This window comes from Sus scrofa, chromosome 18 (genome assembly GCF_000003025.6).
Source record: "Sus scrofa isolate TJ Tabasco breed Duroc chromosome 18, Sscrofa11.1, whole genome shotgun sequence".
In the NCBI taxonomy this organism is placed as follows: Eukaryota; Metazoa; Chordata; class Mammalia; order Artiodactyla; family Suidae; genus Sus; species Sus scrofa.
In genome coordinates, this window is record NC_010460.4 from 3,349,243 (window position 1) to 3,368,063 (window position 18,821).

General features: G+C 51.3%; 1 protein-coding gene across 1 annotated transcript in view; it reads right to left on the reverse strand.

Annotated features, from left to right (window-relative positions):
* DPP6 (dipeptidyl peptidase like 6) overlaps positions 1-18,821 on the reverse strand; it is a 757,367-nt gene that overhangs the window by 200,764 nt on the left and 537,782 nt on the right. Inside the window, 1 exon segment of the mRNA XM_021079151.1 lies at positions 2,265-2,317. Within this exon segment, the coding sequence (XP_020934810.1) occupies positions 2,265-2,317 (53 nt within the window).

An 18,821-nucleotide genomic window follows, 5' to 3' on the forward strand; every position in this document is an offset into this window, starting at 1 on the left:
TGGTTGAGAGTGAGCCAGGCGGTGCCGGATCCCAGCCCTCCTGGACGCCAGCTATAGGATGATGGACAGTTAACCTCTTGGAGTTCTCACTCTGAAGGGACAATACGAGGGCTTTTCCTGCAGGGCTGATGTCCTGCGGTAAATGCACAAGAGACGCAATCCAAAATGATGGCAATTATTATTGCATGCTTATTTAAAGTGAGCATGATAATGTTAAAAAAGCAGCTCCCTCTTGGCTGGCATCCTCTGCAGGAGATCGTCAGCCCGTTGTGAGCAAGGAAACAAAGCCTTCAGCACAGATCAGCTTGTCCTTAGATTTGCAGCTGGTTTGGCAAACCCTTGGGCCAGCTCCTCAGAACCTGTCTGTCCTACATTCTAACCGATGCGGTGAAATACTAACGCACCGTGTCATGTACAAAACGCTTTTTGAGTTTCGAGTGTTACAAGTTTGTATAAGATGGAATGAAACATCCATCATCTATAATAGATTCTATTGTTCCCAGAAGGGCAGATAAGTCTCAGGGCATAATTATCCTCCTGCCTGCCGTGACCTTTGAGGATGCAGAGCGGCTTGAAAAAGATAGAATAATTCCTCCTGAGAGACAAACAGTTGAGTTTCTATTTCAATACACTGGACACGCAAAGGCCTGTGGACACTTTGTTCTTCCTACAGGAGGGCATCTTCCGTTTCTTGGGCCTTGATTTTCCTAACAGTCTAACAGACGATGCATCGCCTTTTGCTGCACAGCTTTATGTGTCGTGCGTTTATCTGAAGCCCAAAGGAAGTTATCCTCTCCATGTCTGTTTTCCAAGGATGCGGCCACATTCTACCCACACCGAGCGGAAAAGAGAGAGCAGCGGTTGGGTGGATCCAGGCTGTGGTTAATGTTCTCCTACGGAACGGTATTTTTTTTAGCAACTCCTGCTGTTTGTTTAAATGTGCCTGGGAAGATCAGGGGGTCCCTAGAGAGTCCCAGGAGTCTCCACACCATTGCCAGTATCTCCCCCAATTTCTTCGAATGCCTCCTGAGCATCTCACCTTTCCAAGGAAAAAGTGGGAGAATCCCTGGAGGCTGTGAAGGAGAAGGAAGAAGTGGGGAGAAGAAGACGGGCGGGGGCGGGCGGGGGGTTGTAGGCAAGTGGGGGAGTTGGGGCAAGGAGGAAGACAGGGGAGAAAAAGAAAGAATAAAAACAGCCCCAAGAGGCAGGTTCCATTCCCAGCTGGGAGCAGTGGGTTAAGGATTCAGCGTTGCTAGGTTGCAACTGTGGCTTGGATCAGATCCCTGGCTGGGAAACTCTAAAGGAAAAAAGAAAAGAAAAGAAAAGAAGGAGTTCCCGTTGTGGCTCAGTGGAAACGAACCCAACTAGTATCCATGAGGACGTGCGTTCGATTCCTGGCTGTGCTCAGTGGGTTAAGGATCCAGCATTTCCATGAGCTGTGGTGTAGGTCACATATGGGGCTCAGATCTGGTGTTGCGGTGGCTGTGGTGTAGACCGGCAGCTGCAGCTCCAATTGGACCCCTAGCCTGGGAACCTCCCTATGCCGTGGATGCGGCCCTAAAAGGATTAAAAAAAAAAAGAATAAAGAAAAAAGAAAGAATAAAAGCAGAAGCACTAAAACACCATCCCTGCCTTGCTTCCCTTGTTCTGCAACTGGTTTTCTCTGTGCCAATTCAACGGATGGCTCTACCAACCCTTTACCACATCCTCACACCTCCAGCTGCAAAGAGGAGCTGCCAGTAACGCCCCCCTGTTTTTCGGCTGCATCCACCCAGCCCTGGAAAGCACAAAGTCACACCTGCATGCATGTCTCTCCTTCCCACTCACATTTTGGGTCCCAATTCTTGCATTTTTGAGAAGCGAGAGGAGCTGAGGGGTGTCACCCTCTCTACTGTGTGTATAACCAGAGCCCCCCACCCCTGCCCCGAGCCCTAGGGGAGCCACCACGTCCCCAGATGGGCCACAGCTGATCCCCAAGCACTGCAAGCTGTGCTCTGCAGGACCTGGAGGGTGAACCTGGGAACCAGAACAGGAGGTGGCAGAGGTCCTAGCAAGACGGCTTCACAAACGGGCAAGTCACGGCCCTCAGGCGACCCCCTCGGCCCTTGGAGGCATCTCAGAGGTCCCCCAACATCGGGACTCTTGGCTGTCAAGCCTTACGGTGCCCCATGTCCTGCCCTAAGAATCAAGCAATGCGTCAGCATTCCACTCTGTGCTTTGTTCTGCAGTTTTCTTGTTCAAAGAAAATGAAAGAACAATCTTACCCATGAGGAATTTTGCTCAGGACATAATATCCAGTGTAGGAGTGTTGATATATCTGAAACAGACAAAGAAAACAAGAAACAAAACAAAAAAAAAAACAAAACAGGCATTGAGACAACGGTTGTGATTATGGTATTTTCAAATGGCTGTGAATCCTAATGAACAGCACTGGACCAGAAGGAGGCAGCGAGGGGGCCTGGAGGCGGGAAGTTAATTTGCAGGGTCCTTTGCCTTCCCCCGTGTGCACGTGGTTTCCCAGGCAGCCGGAGGCTGGATGTGGTCTCCATGACTACCTGGTTTGCGATTCAATCAGGAGGCACAGATTTCCAGCTCAACTAGATGTAGCCCAGAACTAATGAGGACACTGTGGTAGCTGGAGGCTGGCAGATCCGAGGCGGCGAGACCTGCGTACTGCGGGTGTCCCTGTAACCGTGGCGGATGCCGCTGCGTATCCTCCACGAGGGCAAGTTGCACCACTGAAGCCGGGAGATGCTTAACGGGACCAAAGACCAACTTCCGTCCCCTGTACGCTGTGACGTGCGTGGCTGGGCGTCAGGGTCAATAAATGAAAAACTCATCAAAAGGGGAGGGTGGCTTTCAAAACTAAGGTAGGGACAACAACAAAGCATTTCCAAATGCCTGTGACCCCCACATCTCAGATGTCCCTTGTAAACTCCTGAGTCAGGAGATCACTCCCCACCCTGCAAATGCAGTGACGAGAATGCGAGGGACACCCCAAAAGAAGGGAGACCGTGCCTCCTTTCTCTCCAGCTTTCTGGACAGAGACGCCCCCGGGGTGTGGAGCAGGGTCACTTCACCTCCTCTCCCTGTGGGACATCTGAGAGCTGGCCCCCCGCGGGGGCAGATGCTCAGTGACCAGCATTTGAAGACCGCCTTTCTAAAAATAACGCAGTGAAATAGGTGAGGGGCACGCAGGCCAGGAACACAGAGCAACCGCAGAGCGCCTGCTACGCCGGCTGCATGTGGGGGCTGACCGTGGCAGTGAGCCTGCAGAGGGAGTGGGCAGGATGCGCCCACAGCCCTGTCTCCCCGCCAGCATCAGGCCCTGAATGAATTTCCAGGAAATCTCAGTGGCTCATAGTTCTTTGCAGAGAAAGGACCCACACACACACACACACACAGCACTTAAGCCCCACTTTCATTTCTGGTGACCCCAAGTCTCCTGAAGCAGAACTATGGAGTCGGGTGGCCTGCTGGAGGGCAGAAGATGGGCATGTGGCTGGAAATTAGTCTCGGTTCTGCTCTGGTTATGAAGAAATAGCCTCCAGGGGGCAGCATGGTGAAGAAAACCTTACCGAGCAGCCAGGGCAGTCTGACCCCGACCTCGAGAACCTGCTGCTGTTCCAGAAGTGATGTGTGGGGCTCCCCCAGGAGAAGAAGGAAGGGGCCCCTGCAGCCTAGGAAGACACTGCTCAGAGAGCCTCCCCACCCCCGAAGGTCCTTGAGCTTTGACTAAGCGGCGTCGCAGTCAGCTGGGACAGCGTCTCGGATGCTAGAGCAGAAGCGGAGTGGATCCGTGTCGCTTCTCAGTTATGGCATCTGGTGCCATGTGGTGCAGTGTTTCTAAACTCTCCTTCCAAAAGCAGCCTTTCACGCTATTTATCTCATTCTATTTTCATAGTAACCCCAGGCAGGAAAAAGATGACCTTTGCTCGTTAAGACGCGGCGCCGAGGGCCACAAGGGTAGAGGAGGATGGAGAATGGGCAAGGGAGGGCAGGGTGGAGGCAGAAAGAAGGGGAGGGAGGAGGGGTCGCTCTGCACCCCGAGTGCTGCGGGCTTGGTGGTCACGCCGCACCCCGAGTGCTGCGGGCTTGGTGGTCACTCATACCCTGAGTGCTGTGGGCTTGGTGACTCAGATGAACAGAACATTGTGGCAGCAATGATGGGGCCCTGTGGCCACCTGCTTGCCCCCTTTCAGACCATCTGCTCTGGGGAGGACGACTGCCATTTTGTGGGGACTCTTGGGCAGCCCCATGTGGTGAGCGCCAAGGTTCCTTCCCTTCCCATCAGATCACCAACAGCAGCAAGGAACTGGGCAGGGGGAGCTTGGAAGTGGAGTCTCGCTCCCCCCCCTGCACCGCACCGCCCCGTCAGGTCCTCGGATGCCACAGTCCATCTGACAGCTGGATGGCCACCACTTGAGCAGTGAGCCAGAGCCGACAAGACAGCCACTCCAACAAAGGGTCCTGAGTTTCTGACCCACAGTCACTGCAGGATAGCAAATGCTGGTGTCTAAAGCCACTGAGCTCTGGGTAGTTTCTAACGCAGTGATAGATAAATAATACATCTAGTTAAAATCCAAAGAGAAAAGGCTGCCATTACATCAGATGCTGTCATCTGCCCGCCAGCAGAGGACTGTGTGGAGTTACCGGGTTCCCTCCCTAGAAACATCTAGCAACTTCTAAAACAGATGGACACAGTCCCTATTAAAGGAGTGAAAGCCTCTGTGACCAGAGAGCAGCCAGAGGCACTGGCGGGGGTGCTGTGGGGATGCTGCTGATCAAGCTGATGTGGGAGGGGAGCTTTTCCGGAGCACACACTCTGGTTGGGTGGTGCCGGCTCCTTAGCATACTTGGGTCCATTCAATCTCTCTGAGGTCGTTGTTATTCTTTCATTTGTAACATAGGAAAGTTGAGTCAAACTCAAGCAAGATTTGATCTCAGGCCTGTTTCTCTCTAAATATACACTGAAAATTGCGCAAACAAAGGGGACCTTCTCAAGTTACAAGTCCACATCGATTACTGTCCACTGAAAAATCCAGGATACCAACAGGTAGAATAAATATGCAAAGTAAGACAGAATAAATATGCAAATATGGAAGGACACATACTGCCTTTCCTGGTTGAAGCTCTCCTTATTTAATCCATCTGGAAACAGTGATTTCAGCCCATTCTCTGGTTATAACAGTCCCAAATCTCTAGACATATCTTCTGTTTATGTCTGTATTTATTTATTTTTGGCTACACCTGCGGCATAAAGATGTTCCTGGGCACAGAGACCAAATCCGAGCCACAGCTGCGACCTGCACCACAGGTGCAGCAATGCCACACCAGGAGCTGTGCACACTTCTTTAATGACACCTGGAAATGACCCTGACATTCAACTCTGTGAATATCTTCTGAGTGGAACCAATGAGAAAAAGGAGGACAAAATGAAAATCACCGACGGGCCATGATAAGGAGAAGACTAGAGGGCTATCCATTTCCAATACTCCGTCTGTACTGCCAGGCAAAAAGCACGTATGGATGGGAAACGTAACAGAACATCTGGCAAACGAAATCACGCATTAGAAAGATCCAAACGAAATGCGAGTCAAGAGGTAGAGACAGATAAAACCCGAGATGCTAGATCTGCTGAGTATACAAGCGAAGGAAGCATTCTAGGGGAAACTGCTAATGCCAATGGAAAGCCTCGAAAATGAAAGTTCGATTATGACGCAAGCGCCGCTCAAAAAAAATGGGGGCGTGGGAGGAGGATGAAGTGATTTCCTCATCGCTCCGAGACGAAATCATCAAATATCATTCTTTTCTGCAAAATATTCCCTCGACCTGGAGCCCAAGGAACCACAGGCAAAAACGAAACAACTTTGAAAGAACAAATTTCAAGAGTTTTGATTCGCACAATGCCTTGTCTTCAAAGGCTTTAAAATAGCTTCATCTCATGGAAAGAATTTTTTCCTTGGAGAGAGAACGTTTTTTTTTTTTGTGGTCTCTGTCCATTGTGTTTCTGTTTCTTTCTTTAAAACCAACTCTAAATACTTCTGATCACGGGAAAAAGAATAAAGAGTTGGAAATGGGTAAGTCTGATTGAGATTTTTCCCTGGGAGGGCAGTTGTAGAAGTTCACGAACATGAGTCCTTTGGTTTCCTCCGACACCGTCAAATTGCTCTTGGGAAATGAAAGCATGAAACCTTGTTGCTCAAAACCCGTTCTTAGGATGGGAAAACAATTTCAGCATTCTTATTTTAAAAATATATCATGGGAGTTCCCGTCGTGGCGCAGTGGTTCACGAATCCGACTAGGAACCATGAGGTTGCAGGTTCGGTCCCTGCCCTTGCTCAGTGGGCTGAGGATCCGGCGTTGCTGTGAACTGTGGTGTAGGTTGCAGACGTGGCTCGGATCCCACGTTGCTGTGGCTCTGGCGTAGGCTGGCGTCTATAGCTCCGATTGGACCCCTAGCCTGGGAACCTCCATATGCCGCGGGAGCGGCCCAAAGAAATAGTAAAAAAAAGCCAAATATATATATCATGCAAAATAGTTGATACTGGCATTCAACGAACGGAATAAAATAACCAGTCAAGGGTTTATCTCGGGCTAAGTTCATATTTGGCCGGCTTCTACTGTTTCTGAAGCATCACTCTGGCCACAGCTTCTTTCTCACTCTTCCCTCCATCACTCCATGAGCCACACTCTTGATTTCTCTCTGGTCCTTCCCACCTCAGCCCCACTCCGCAGACGGCCACAGGCTCACTTTACATCCTTTTTATGAAAGCATCTGCTCTTGCAGTTTTAAACCATTATTACCTGAATACTGGTAATTTCGCAGACCTACCTCCTCCACTGTAGACTAAGGAACCGGATTTCCACCCAGGCAGCTCCATCTTACGCCACACAAGCACCCAAACCTCAATATTCTCCAAAATAAACTCTTCAAAACCCTGACAACCAAGTTCTCCTTTCATATGTCCTATCTCAGTTGGGGGCTCTCCCATCTGTTCAGTAAACCGAGCTGAAAACCTCGTTTTTCTGGATTCCATGGTGTGCCTCCTTCCTCCTCTTGCTCAATTCAATCCATCCCCAAATTGTGCCGAACGTACTTCCTGCGTCCTTCTCAAATCCATCACCCGCTTCCCATCCCTGGAGCAAGTGTCTTACCCTAGGGCTCCCTCCATCCTTCTTCTCCAGGGCTGACCTCCGAGACCTTGACCCCATTCCTTTCTGCTTCCGGCAGAACTCTGTCCGCTCCCCGACCACAGAATGCCCTGCCATACTGTTTTCATCATGCCCTCTCATTGTTCCTTCTCCCAAATCTACAGAATTCAAATCTCCCACATTAAAAAAATCCCTGGCCCCTGAGCTCTCCTTCTTTATAATGCTCACAGTGCTTCATAAGAAAGGTCTACACTGCTTCAGTTTCCAGCTCTTCAAACCCACTGCGTCATCCTCCCAACGTCCTCGCACTTCACCTCTAAGGGGATGTCCTGCTGCCAGATGCAGTGGCATCTGGCTAACGTCCCGTCTGCTCAGTCCCTGCGGTCTGTCCTAAAGAGGATGGGAGCCCTGCTCCCCGCTTCATCCCACAACACGGCCCTGCCCTCCGTCTCCTCCTGCTTTCCACCTCCCTCCCGCCCCCGCCCCCTGCTTCTCCTGCTGCCACAGACCCCCTTGAACGGATGCAGGCACCCACCTGCCACTCTTGGGGGGTTCCCCTTGTTGGTCAACACCCCAGATCTGGAGGATCCCATTGATCTCTGGTTTCTTTTTTTTTTTTTTTCTTTTAGAGACGCACCTGCAGCATATAGAGCTGTAGCTGCTGGCCCACACCACAGCCACAGCAACACAGGCTAGACTCCTGTGGGAGCCGAGCTGCATCTGCGACCTACACCACAGCTCATGGCAACACCAGATCCTTAACCCACTGAGGGAGGCCAGAGATTGAACCTGCATCCTCGTGGATACTAATCAGGTTCTTAACCCACTAAGCCACAACAGGAACTCCCATTTCTGTTTTCTTTTGTGGCTTCTTCCTGGATTCATATTTTCATAGTTGACCTATCTGCTGAGGTCCAGGCTTATTATATTGGCTTGGTTGGCCTTTCTGCATAAGACGTTTTTATCCCAAACTTTTACACCAAGTAAGCTTCTGAAATCCTCAGTTGAAAAATACTGGGATTAGCTCCAATCATTCCTATTTCTTCCTTCCCTTACTGTCCATATACAATTGGCTGCCAGGTTTCATGGGACTTTGTAACTTTGGAAATGTCCCTTCAATTCATAGCACATTGTCCCCTCCCACCCAGTGACAACGCCCTAGCTTGGGATGCCTGCGTGACCACAGGGACCCTCCAGCTGGTGCTCCCCGCTTGGCCCCATAGCCCAGAGAACTCCCTTGACAATGAACAAGTCGGGGGTGTGGCGGCTGGGGGCAGGGTGGGGTGGTTTGGAACAGTTTGGGACGAGGATGCAACTGCTCCTGAGTAGCCCCTACTATCCTTACACGGTGGTAGAGGAAGACAGAGGCTCAGTCCTCAGCCTGCTGATCACGTGATGGGAGAACTCAGCCAAAGCAATGAACTTCTGAGCCGCAGAGAGGTCTGAGCTGTGAGTATGTGCTTAAAAAGTTCAAACCACGAGAAAGGAAGCGCTGGTCTAGTTTACATTTTCAGGAGAATTATACGAGCGACTAGCGTTGTACGAGATCCACGAAACTCTTTTTTTTTTTTTTTTTCCTCTACTGTTTTGGACTGTAAGGAAACAGGAATTCCACTGAGAAGGGCACAGTGGGTGCTGACCTAGTCCCAGGGCTGGTGGAGGGAAGAAAACACTTGAGATTTTGCCCTTTGGACTGGGCGCCGGGTCAGCACCGTCTCTCTATTTATTGCTGTTCCAATAAAGAGATGGATGGTCTCCTGGAGGGGTGAGCTCCCCAGCAGAGGTGGGATTCAAGCAGAGGCTGGAGAGCTGCTGTAAGGGCTGTTCCAGAAGGGGTGCGTGCAATCCCCAGCAGATCGCTCCAGCGGAATGACCACCCCTTTCTGATTTGATCCTATATGCTACTCATAAAGGAAATTAAACCCACAGGAGCGTGCGGATGAGCTCAGAGTAGGATTCTCCCAAGCTGGGGTCAAGGTCATCGTGCCTGGAACCTGTGGTTAAGGAAACAAGATGCAGTAAGTGAGGTGAAGAGAGGCTAAAAGTACTGGGGAAGATTAACACAGGAAAAGGACAGATTGGGCAGACAAAGAGGCGAGAGCTAGAAACCAGACGGCTCAAAAAGAAGAAGAATTGGCAGTTCCACTTGTGGCTCTGCAGTAATGAGCTCAACTAGTACCCAAGAGGACACAGGTTCGATCCCTGGCCTCGCTCAGTGGGTTCAGGATCTGGCGTTGCCGTGATAGGTGGCGTAGCCCAGTGGTTACAGCTCCGATTTGACCCCTAGCCTAGAACCGTCCATATGCCGCAGGTGCAGCTCTAAAAAGACCAAAGAAAAGAAAATAAAAATTATCTGCAGGAGGAGTATGATGAGGAGAGAGAGAGAGGAAAAAAAAAAAAGCCTGAGAGGAAAAAAGAAAAACTCTACAAAGAAGCTGGAAAAGAGGTGATGTCTCGGCTTTAAAATCGGAGACAATACAGGGTTGACCCCGAGGGTCTCTCCTCACAATTTCGAAGGTTCTGTTGCCAAAAGAGAAGGACAATTCCACGAGGTCCTGGCTGGCAGTACCCACTTCTACCGAGAGGGAACACCCGGCCAGTCCCCCCGGGAGAAAGTAAGCAGTCTGCGTCCACACCCGAGCCGAGGTTTTGTGGACCGTGCCAGACACTTGGGGGGGGGCAGGGCACTGCGACGCCGCTTGTGTTCCCCCGAGGCTCCGTGTAAACAGCGCTGTGGGGGGATAAGGGATGTCCCAGGAGAGGCGCAGGTGTCACTGCACAGGGTGAGGAGGCTGGGCACGCGCAGACACCTGGGCGGGCACCCGTCCCACGCCTCGCAGCGTCTCCTCGTGTCCATGGCAACCCGCAGGAAGGCGGCACAGATCACACAGTCAAGCCAGAACCCCTGCGGCCCCTCCGCCAGTGGACGTGCGGAGAGATGAGGCCAGGGAAGGGACCCTCTCTTTTTTCAAAAACACTTCGCCAGCGGCCACGTGACAGTATGTTCCTAGATCCTGATCCCGACACATGCTTCTGAGCCCCCTGCCCCCAGCTTTGGGGATTAACCCCTCCCGCAGCAGCCACCCTGCTTCCGAGAAGCGCTGGAAGACATGCCGTGTGTCCGGCTAACGAGCTGGTGGGTCTGCAGGGTGGAGAGGCTCCCGCTCCCCGACGGTTCCACCCAGGTCCTCCTCTGAATAAGTAAAACAAATGAGCACATCTTTAATGGGCGATGAGGCTCAAGCTAACCAGGTCTCGGGGTCCTTCTGGGAAAAGATGATGAATAACTTATCCAGAAACCCTTTCCCTGAACCCTTGGGGAAACGGACCCAGCCGAGGGTGTTGCTTTTTTTCCAGGAGGAAGACCTGTGGGACCCAACACTCCAGAGCAGGTGCCCGGGTGGGCTGGAGTCTGGGAGGGAGACACCTGAGAGAGGGCTGGGGCAGGTGGTCTGCCCGGAAGAGAGAAGAGGAAGGGGAGGTGGCGGCGGGCCCTACGGTTTCAAAGAGCTTTGCAAGTCCGCCCAGACCTGTTCTTCGCGCCAAGGAAGGGTGATGCGGCCGAGCACCTGTGATAAGGAAGCAGTTTCAGCCCGGGGATGCTCACATCTGGGGATTAAAGCTTGTCTCCATGGGGACAAGGCTTCCTGGCCCCTGGTAACAAAAGTATGGAAGCCGAGTTGGCTGGGGCATCAGGGAAAATGCAGGGAGCGGTGACACTGAATCTGGTGACCCTAAACGTCCTTCCCATTCAGGGGTTCCCTCAAGTCCCAGGGAGGGCTGCACCCCTGCCCCCGCGCTCTGGGTGCTGCCCGAGTCGATCTTCGTCTCGTGTAGGGGGCCAGACCTCCGTGTAGGTCTCCAGGCTCAGCCTCAGCACGTCCCGTCTGACAAGCTCCTGGCCATGCAGGGGGTGATCAAGTCCCGCCCGCGTGCCGAGTCCACCTGCCTTCCTCTCCCAGACGCTGCAGAAATCTCATCTCTCCTCAGAGTCTGTCTCTGCCAATTTTTAATCTCCCAATTCATTCACCATCCTTCCTGGACGCGAGCCCCAGAGACCCAGTATCGGGCCAGAACATGTGACCTCCTGCTGGTCTCCGTGAATTCCAAGCCCTGATGCTGAGGCTGATGAGGTTGGAAGGCTTCCTGGAGGCATCAGTCCTCACAGAGTAGCTGCCCCTTCTGCCAGAAGGTCACGGTCACCTCTACGGCACTCGCTGCACCTGGCGCCTTCTTCTCACACTCTGCCAGGGTCATCCATTTTGTGCCGTGAAGTTAAACTTCTTGCTGTGATGATTTACACTGAAACATTCTAAAGAGGGCCCCACGTGACTAGAAACAAATGGAAAATTATTTTTTTGGCCCCATGCATGGCCTGTGGAAGTTCCCAGGCGAGGGCTTGAACCCAGCCAGCAGTGACCCACTGCTGCAGGGACAACGTCAAGTCCTCAACCCACTGAGCCACATGGGAACTCCCACAGGCAAATATTTAGTTAAGAAAAGAAACATGTTCAGCTCCTAGTGATATAAGATAAATGTTAGGAAACAACTCCATCTAAACAAAATGTGCTTTGCTTTTCCCCACGGCTGTGCCTTCCCCGTGATACCGAACCCACAGTTCAGGGTCACACCCCAGCAAGAGTGAACCAGAGAGACACAGAGCGGCCAGTTTCAAACTGTGAATGTCATGAAAAACGTTTTGGATTCAGGGTTTGCATCTCACCTCCTCTCCTCCTGGGTCACTGCTCTTCCCCCAAACTCTAAATTTAAGAGAGAAGGGGTGGCAATTTCCTCTTGGGGCTTGCGGTCTCTTCAAATGCCCAGTTCTCTCTCTGTACACACCCACCCTGTTACGCTCTAGTTTCTGCCTTGTCTTTTCTTTTCTTCCTTCCTTCCTTTCTTTTTGGCTTCACCCACAGCATACAGAAGTTCCTGGGCCAGGAATCGAACCCACCCCACAGCAGTGACTTGAGCCACAGGCAACGCCAGGTCCTTAACTGCTAGGCCACCAGGGAACTCTCTCTGATTCATTCTTTTGGGATCATCCCCCATACATCTAACTTATTAATAGAGAGGTTTCTTTCATCCTCTTCCTCCTTCACACACAATACTCTCCAGGGATGAGTGATTATGAGAACATTGGAGCAGAAAAACAATTAAACGTGAGGATTGCATCTGCATAAAGACCGTATCTCAGAAATGAATGGTAAAACTTTCAGCTGTGTCTCGGATCATGTTTACAAATATCCATTTCAGAGCATCCCTGAGATCCAGAAATAGCTGAGTAATTCTTCTTTAATCACTTCCTGCGGTTTCCACTTTGACATGTCAATTCAAACAGCAGGTCCATGTGTCTTGGGCTCATCTTCTGGAAACAGAGGAAATCGGCCTCCGCGTTGCTAGGGAGAAACCCCAGATTCGAAAGAAGCCTTCCAGGAGGTTTTTCCTTCCTAACTAGTTTTCAAGGACACACACCGGTGCGCCCCGACGTCCTCCCGGCTCCGTCACTCCCCATCCTCTGTGTGACCGGCCGCTAAGAAAGGATGTTCAGTGGCCGTACGTCTTCATTGCCGTCTCTGTTCCGCTGTGTTGTCAGGCCGTTCTGCTGACTCATTCCTGAGTTTGCCTGCGAAGACAACATTTTTCTTTTCTTGCTCTCTTTTCTGTCTTTTCTCACTGCATATATTGCCGGTAGGACCAGCCTTGTAGAGACGGAAGATAAAAATAAAGAAGACGTCCCCCCATGGTAAACGTCTTGAGAATTTCCAAACTGTTTTTTTCTGCATCCTTCACCTTGACCCTCACAACACCTGCTCCTCTGGCTGGAGGAGTCTCTCCTCGCTTCATCTTTGACAGGAAGAAACGGAGGCTCAGGGATGCAAAGCGATCGGTCTGATGGTCATAGAACGTGGCAGGAAGAGAATGGGGGGTTGCTGTCTTTTTGGGTGTCGCTTAAAGTTGCTTCCACTAAAACAGGCTGGTGAGAGAGCATTTCCTACCCTAAAGATCCTTCTTTTTTTTTTTTTTTTTGAACCAGCCGGAAAGGCTATCGGTAGATCCAATTCAGGAGAACAATATAAAGAAGAAACCAACAGTGAAATGCTTCACCCAGCGTCATCACTAGCTTGCCGACTGAATGAGACAGGTTGTCAGCCAAACGATGTCAAGGCCTCGGGGAAACAGCACCGAATCCCAGGGATCCTGGGGACAGAGTGAGGCTCGGAGAGGAAGGAGGACGCGGAGGTGGGTGACTTGGGGAGGGTGGCTCACTTTCAGCTGTAGGGCCGAGCCTCTGCACCTCCACCTTGCACGGCAGCTCACTGGCTTCTCTGTCCTTCTCTGAGTACACTGCGAGCCCCCTGACCCCTGGTCTCTCGTGGCCCTGAAGGTCAAGGGCACGGGGCTCGTTTCCAAGGGCAGATATGGAAGACGCGGGGTTCTCTTCTCTGGGTGCTGATGGATGGAGCCTCATCTGGCACTTACTCACCGCGATATAGAGACCAACACCCACGCCTCCGTCCTGCCTGCACGAGAAGGTGCCCTGGACGTGCCCACCTGCTCTCGGGGCCCCGGCTGCGTCTAAACCAGGCCTCCACCAAGGCCCGTGGAAAGAAGTCCAGCACCCTCATCCTTCTCCACCTGTCTTTTCTCTTTTTCCTCTAAACCTCTGAATGTGTGTGTGTCCACACGAGGCTGAAGAGCTGGTTGCTTGCTTCGTGGCGAGTCCGTTTCATGCCACCAGCATTCGCAGCACATTTCCAGCGCTGCAGATTTCATCACCGGCTCCGCATCTCTGCGTGGATCCTCGAGCCCGTTTATCCGTGTCCAAGGCGAGGGCGTCTCTCCCCTCAGCCGCCTCCTGACGTTCCCGTTTATGCGCCGCAGGAGCCCCTCTGGGGTCCCACGCAGGGTGAGGTTCGGACATGGGACCCATTAGCTGGTCTCTCTCCATCCCTTCCTTTTCCCTCCTGACCCCTCGGACCCCAGGACAGGCCCCCGTCTCTCAGGAACGTCCGAACATGCTTCCCTTTGCCCTGCAGTCCTTGTAGATCCACGCCTTTCATCTCGAACTTCTCCAGGTCCCTTGCCTCCCCGGTCGTGCTGAAACTCTTTAACGCGGCATCAAGACGGCCTGCCTGGGCAGCGTATTGGCGAGACCCCCTCCCTCGGGGGTTCGTGTCCATCAGCTGGTGTCGGAGGAGAAGCAAGGGCTGGAGCTTTTCCTGCAAATGGCCAGGGAGCTCCTGAACCCCAAGCCCTGGCTCCACAAAGACACAACGCGAGCCGAGTGGCCCACGCGGGAGGCTTAGCGCCGCCCGGAACAGAGTCTCAGGGGCAACTGAACAGGTCCATGGAAGTGTGTTCTCTCACCCACACTCAGCAGAGGGTTTTCTGCAACCGAAAGGCATCCTTCTGTATGAGACACCCAGGGTTGTGTATCCAAGCTGATTCAGCTAAACATTCAGAGTTCTTTCTTTTCTTAAATTGAAGTCTCTGAGTTCCCATTGTGGCTCAGAGGTAACGAACCAAAGTAGTATCAATGAGGATGCAGGTTCGATCCCTGCCTTGATTAAGTGGGTTAAGGATCTGGCGTTGCTGTGAGCTGTGGCTGTGGTGTAGGTGGGCAGCTGCCGCGCTGGTTTGATCCCTAGCCAGGGAACATCCGTATGTTGCAGGTGCAGCCCTAAAAAGAAATAATTTCCCATCGTGGTGCAGTGGTTAATGAATCCGACTAGGAACCATGAGGTTGCGGGTTTGATCCCTGGCCTTGATCAGTGGGTTAAGGATCTGGCATTGCCGTGAGCTGTGGTGTAGGTCACAGATGTGGCTTGGGTCCCACGTTGCTGTGGCTCTGGCGTAGGCCGGTGGCTGCAGCTCCATTTAGAACCCTAGCCTGGGAACCTCCATATGCCGCAGGAGTGGCTCAAGAAAAGGCAAAAAGACAAAAAAAAAAAAAAATGAAGAGCGGTTGATTTACAATGCTGTGTTAATTTCTGCTGTACAGCCAAGTGTGACTATTGAATAGCAGGTAGGACTTGTATCCCAGCCCTGAGAGTGATTCCAGATAATCCAGTGGGTCTCATTCAACTGGACACCACACACACACACGAACACAGGGTAACCAGGTGCCACAGGTCTGCCCTATGTTTCCAGAATAACGAAATCTGGCACGTGTGATTCTTATGCTATAATCACCCTCTCTGACGTCTTTTTTTTTTTCAGGGTCGCTCCCACAGCATATGGAAGTTCCCAGGCTAGGGGTCAAATCGGAGCTGCAGCTGCCAGCCTACCCAACAGCCACAGCAACGTGGGATCCAAGCTGTGACTGCGACCGACACCGCAGCTCACAGCAATGCCAGATCCTTAACCCACTGAGCGGTGCCAGGGATTGAACTCGAGTCCTCATGGATACTGGTCAGATTCATTTCCACTGCACCACAATGGGCACTCCTCCAATGTCTTCTCGATTTGGAATTACTAGAATATAATGCCATTGTTACTATACAGTTTGCCACCCAGACAGGCACAGAGAAAGTGGAATGGTCAAAACTCGGCAGGAAAACAGGCACAAATGGTTTGTCTGGAACCATCTGTTCCAGGATGTTTATACACATATGTTTGCGTGTGTATATATACACACATATAATTAACTGTATACATATCATTTTATATATACGTCTGGTTATATATATAAAATAAACCATAAAGCAGGAGGTACTATCTCCCTCGTTATCGCTGCTCTGTGCTCCTACTGGCAGAATAAAAAATTATTTTCTCCGTTTAACAAGGGGAAGGCACGTGGTAAAAGAAATTCCACAAGGAAGTGGTAGATGCGTCCAAGGACAGACAAACGAAGCACAGGCAGGAGACTGGGCTGAGCGCATCTCTAAGAAGGACCCACAAAGAACCTGCGGGGATGAGGGCCCCCTCTCTGCACCAGGCAGCTCCCTGCTCCACCCGGCACATGCCCCCTTCCCGAGTCTCAAGGTGGATGTACACACCAGCGCTGGATGGCACTGTTTTCTGGCATGTGCTCTGTGTCCAGCTCGAGGGGAGAGGAGATGCACTGGAGCTGAGAGGGGAGGTGGCTGGGAGACGAGCAGTGAACACAGGGCAGGAGATGAAAACCTGCAGACCAGAGGCTGGGAAGACCATTTTTTATCAAGTCAGAAGAGGTGAAATAACGATTTAGAAAGCACGTGTTGCCACGACCAGACAAAGTCTAGGGGATGCAGCGAAAGCAGGTCTCAGAGGGACGTCTGCAGCAATACAAGCCCTTCCTCAAAAAACAAGAAGAGCCTCAAGCAAACAAGCTAACCTGCCACCGAAAAGGATGAGAAAAAGAAGAGCTAACAAAATCTAAAGTCAGCAGGAGGAAGAAAATAATAAAGACCAGAGAGAAAAATGAATAAAATAGACCCAAAACATGATAAAAAGAAAGTGCATGTTGACCAAATGTTGAAAAGGCCCTGGGAGTTCCTGGTGTGGCTCAGCAGGTTACAAACCCACTAGTATTGATGAGGTTTCAGGTTCGATCCCTGGCCTCGCTCAGTGGGTTAAGGATCCAGCATTACCATGAGCTGTGGTGTAGGTCGCAGATGTGGCTCAGATCTGGGGTTGCTGAGGCTATGATGTAGGCTGGCAGCTGCAGCTCCGAAGTGACCCCTAGCCTGGAAACTTCCATATGCTACAAATGTGGCCCTAAATAAGCAAAAAAAAAAAAAAAAAAAAAAGAAAAGATTAAAAAAAGAGAAAAAAAAGGCCTATAATCAACTGGTTACGTAGACACAGGGTTACACCAACTTTTCACAACCTCGCAGGGTTAATACCCACTCTAAACATTACAGGCCCATTCTCAGCAGTCTCCCAAATCACGCCACAGTTGCCAGAAGAAGATGAAAACAGACAAATCCCAGAGGGAGGAAAAGTAGCTGGAAACAGTTAAAAAAATCAGGTCCGGAGTTGACTCTCCTTGGGAAGAAAAAGAACTTTGAAAATGGAGTGGGGCTTCATTGCTGTGCTGTAAGAATAGCTTTTATTTTCATCGATGAGCGTCTCTGTGTTTCTCAGCCTTAAAAGATGTAAGGGGCAGGGTATCCCCAAGTGAAGGAAAAGTGATCTTAAAGTGGCATTTATTTGACGTAGTGTGAATGATTTGTCATTGTGGACGGGGAGGGACCTACCAAAATGATACGGAAAGTGCTGTCTGCGGGTGACGATAAAATGATGCCAGGAAGGCAGGAACTAAGCCCACAGAGATGCAGAGAGCGGTGCTCCTGGTCGCTGATGGAACCGGAATGATTGTAGGCGATTCCGTGGGCAGGGTCAAAAGAAGGAAAAGTCGGTGTAAACCCATCCTTGAAACTCTCCTTGGGATGCAGAGGGAAAAACGGCAGCCCACTGGCGTCTACCATCCTTCTGCACGTCCCCCCCACATGGGCAATGCGGTGTGTATGAAATTCTGTGTCCCACACAAGAGGGCTCTAAATGTATCTTCTGGTTTGACAATTTCAAAGGCATTTGAGGAATCACGCCATGTTTTGCCTTCGAAAGGCATTTTCAACCAGGGTTAGAGGAGGAGGAGGCGGCGTTTTAAAGCAGGGCATCCAGACACTGCGTGATTATGATGGGGCTGACATCAAGAAGTGATCAGTCGCTCCCGACTCTACATTTGGCATATGCGCAGTGTCCTCTAAGGAGCGTTTAAGGAAGAATCCTTCCACATTTGGGCTGGGTTGCCGAGTTCTGTAGCGCTGTTCCCTGAGCTAAAAATACCGAAGCTAATTAGCTCGCACAGCTCTTCAGGACTCGCCAGATGGCAATTCAGGGCTGTTCTGAGTTCGGTGCTGCAGCAGAGTGTTGCAAGGTGCGGTCCCCCGACCATGAACTTGCATCAGAATCACACAGGGCGCTTGCTGAAAATGCAGATTCCTGGGCCCATGCAGATTTACTGCATCCGAGTCGGTGAGGCTTTGGATCTGCACTTCGGCAAAACCATACAGAGACTTACTGATTCCCTCTGCTGTGGCACAACTTATTAAGTCAACTGTACTGCCATAAAATTAAAACAACCAGGCAACACACAACACACAACCACAAACCCACTAAAACAAGCATTCCTGGACAAGTGCACTGGTGTTTGAGAACCTCTGTCCAAGGTACCTGGTGTGCAAAGTGGCTCCAAGAGAGTTAGTTACCCGGGACCTTTTAAAAGCAACCTTTCGGGTTGCTCAAGCCCAACCACCAGAGGAGCTGACTGACTGCATTCGTGTCAGGTGACGCTAATGTGCAAGCAGGTGCACGGGCTCCTCCAAGGCCACCTCTGGGTTTTACTGTACCTCCCCCTGTCTGCACACACACACACACACACACACACACACACACACACACACACGCCAACAAGGGACTGAGCTGCGGTCCACATCGGTGCTCCGCTGTCAGTTTCATCACTGAAGGCTCTCGGGGTTCTCTCAAGAGTTTCTGCCTAAAGCACTGTATACTCCCCCGATGGCTCATCCACCACAAATGGGAACCTTCCCTCCCAGGCACATGGCTCAGGGTTTCCACAAAAGTGACCACACATCGCTGGTGGCAAGCAAGGCACTGCACAACCATTCTTTTCATTGTCCCGACTCTCGATTTGTCTCATGCATAACAAGAGGATA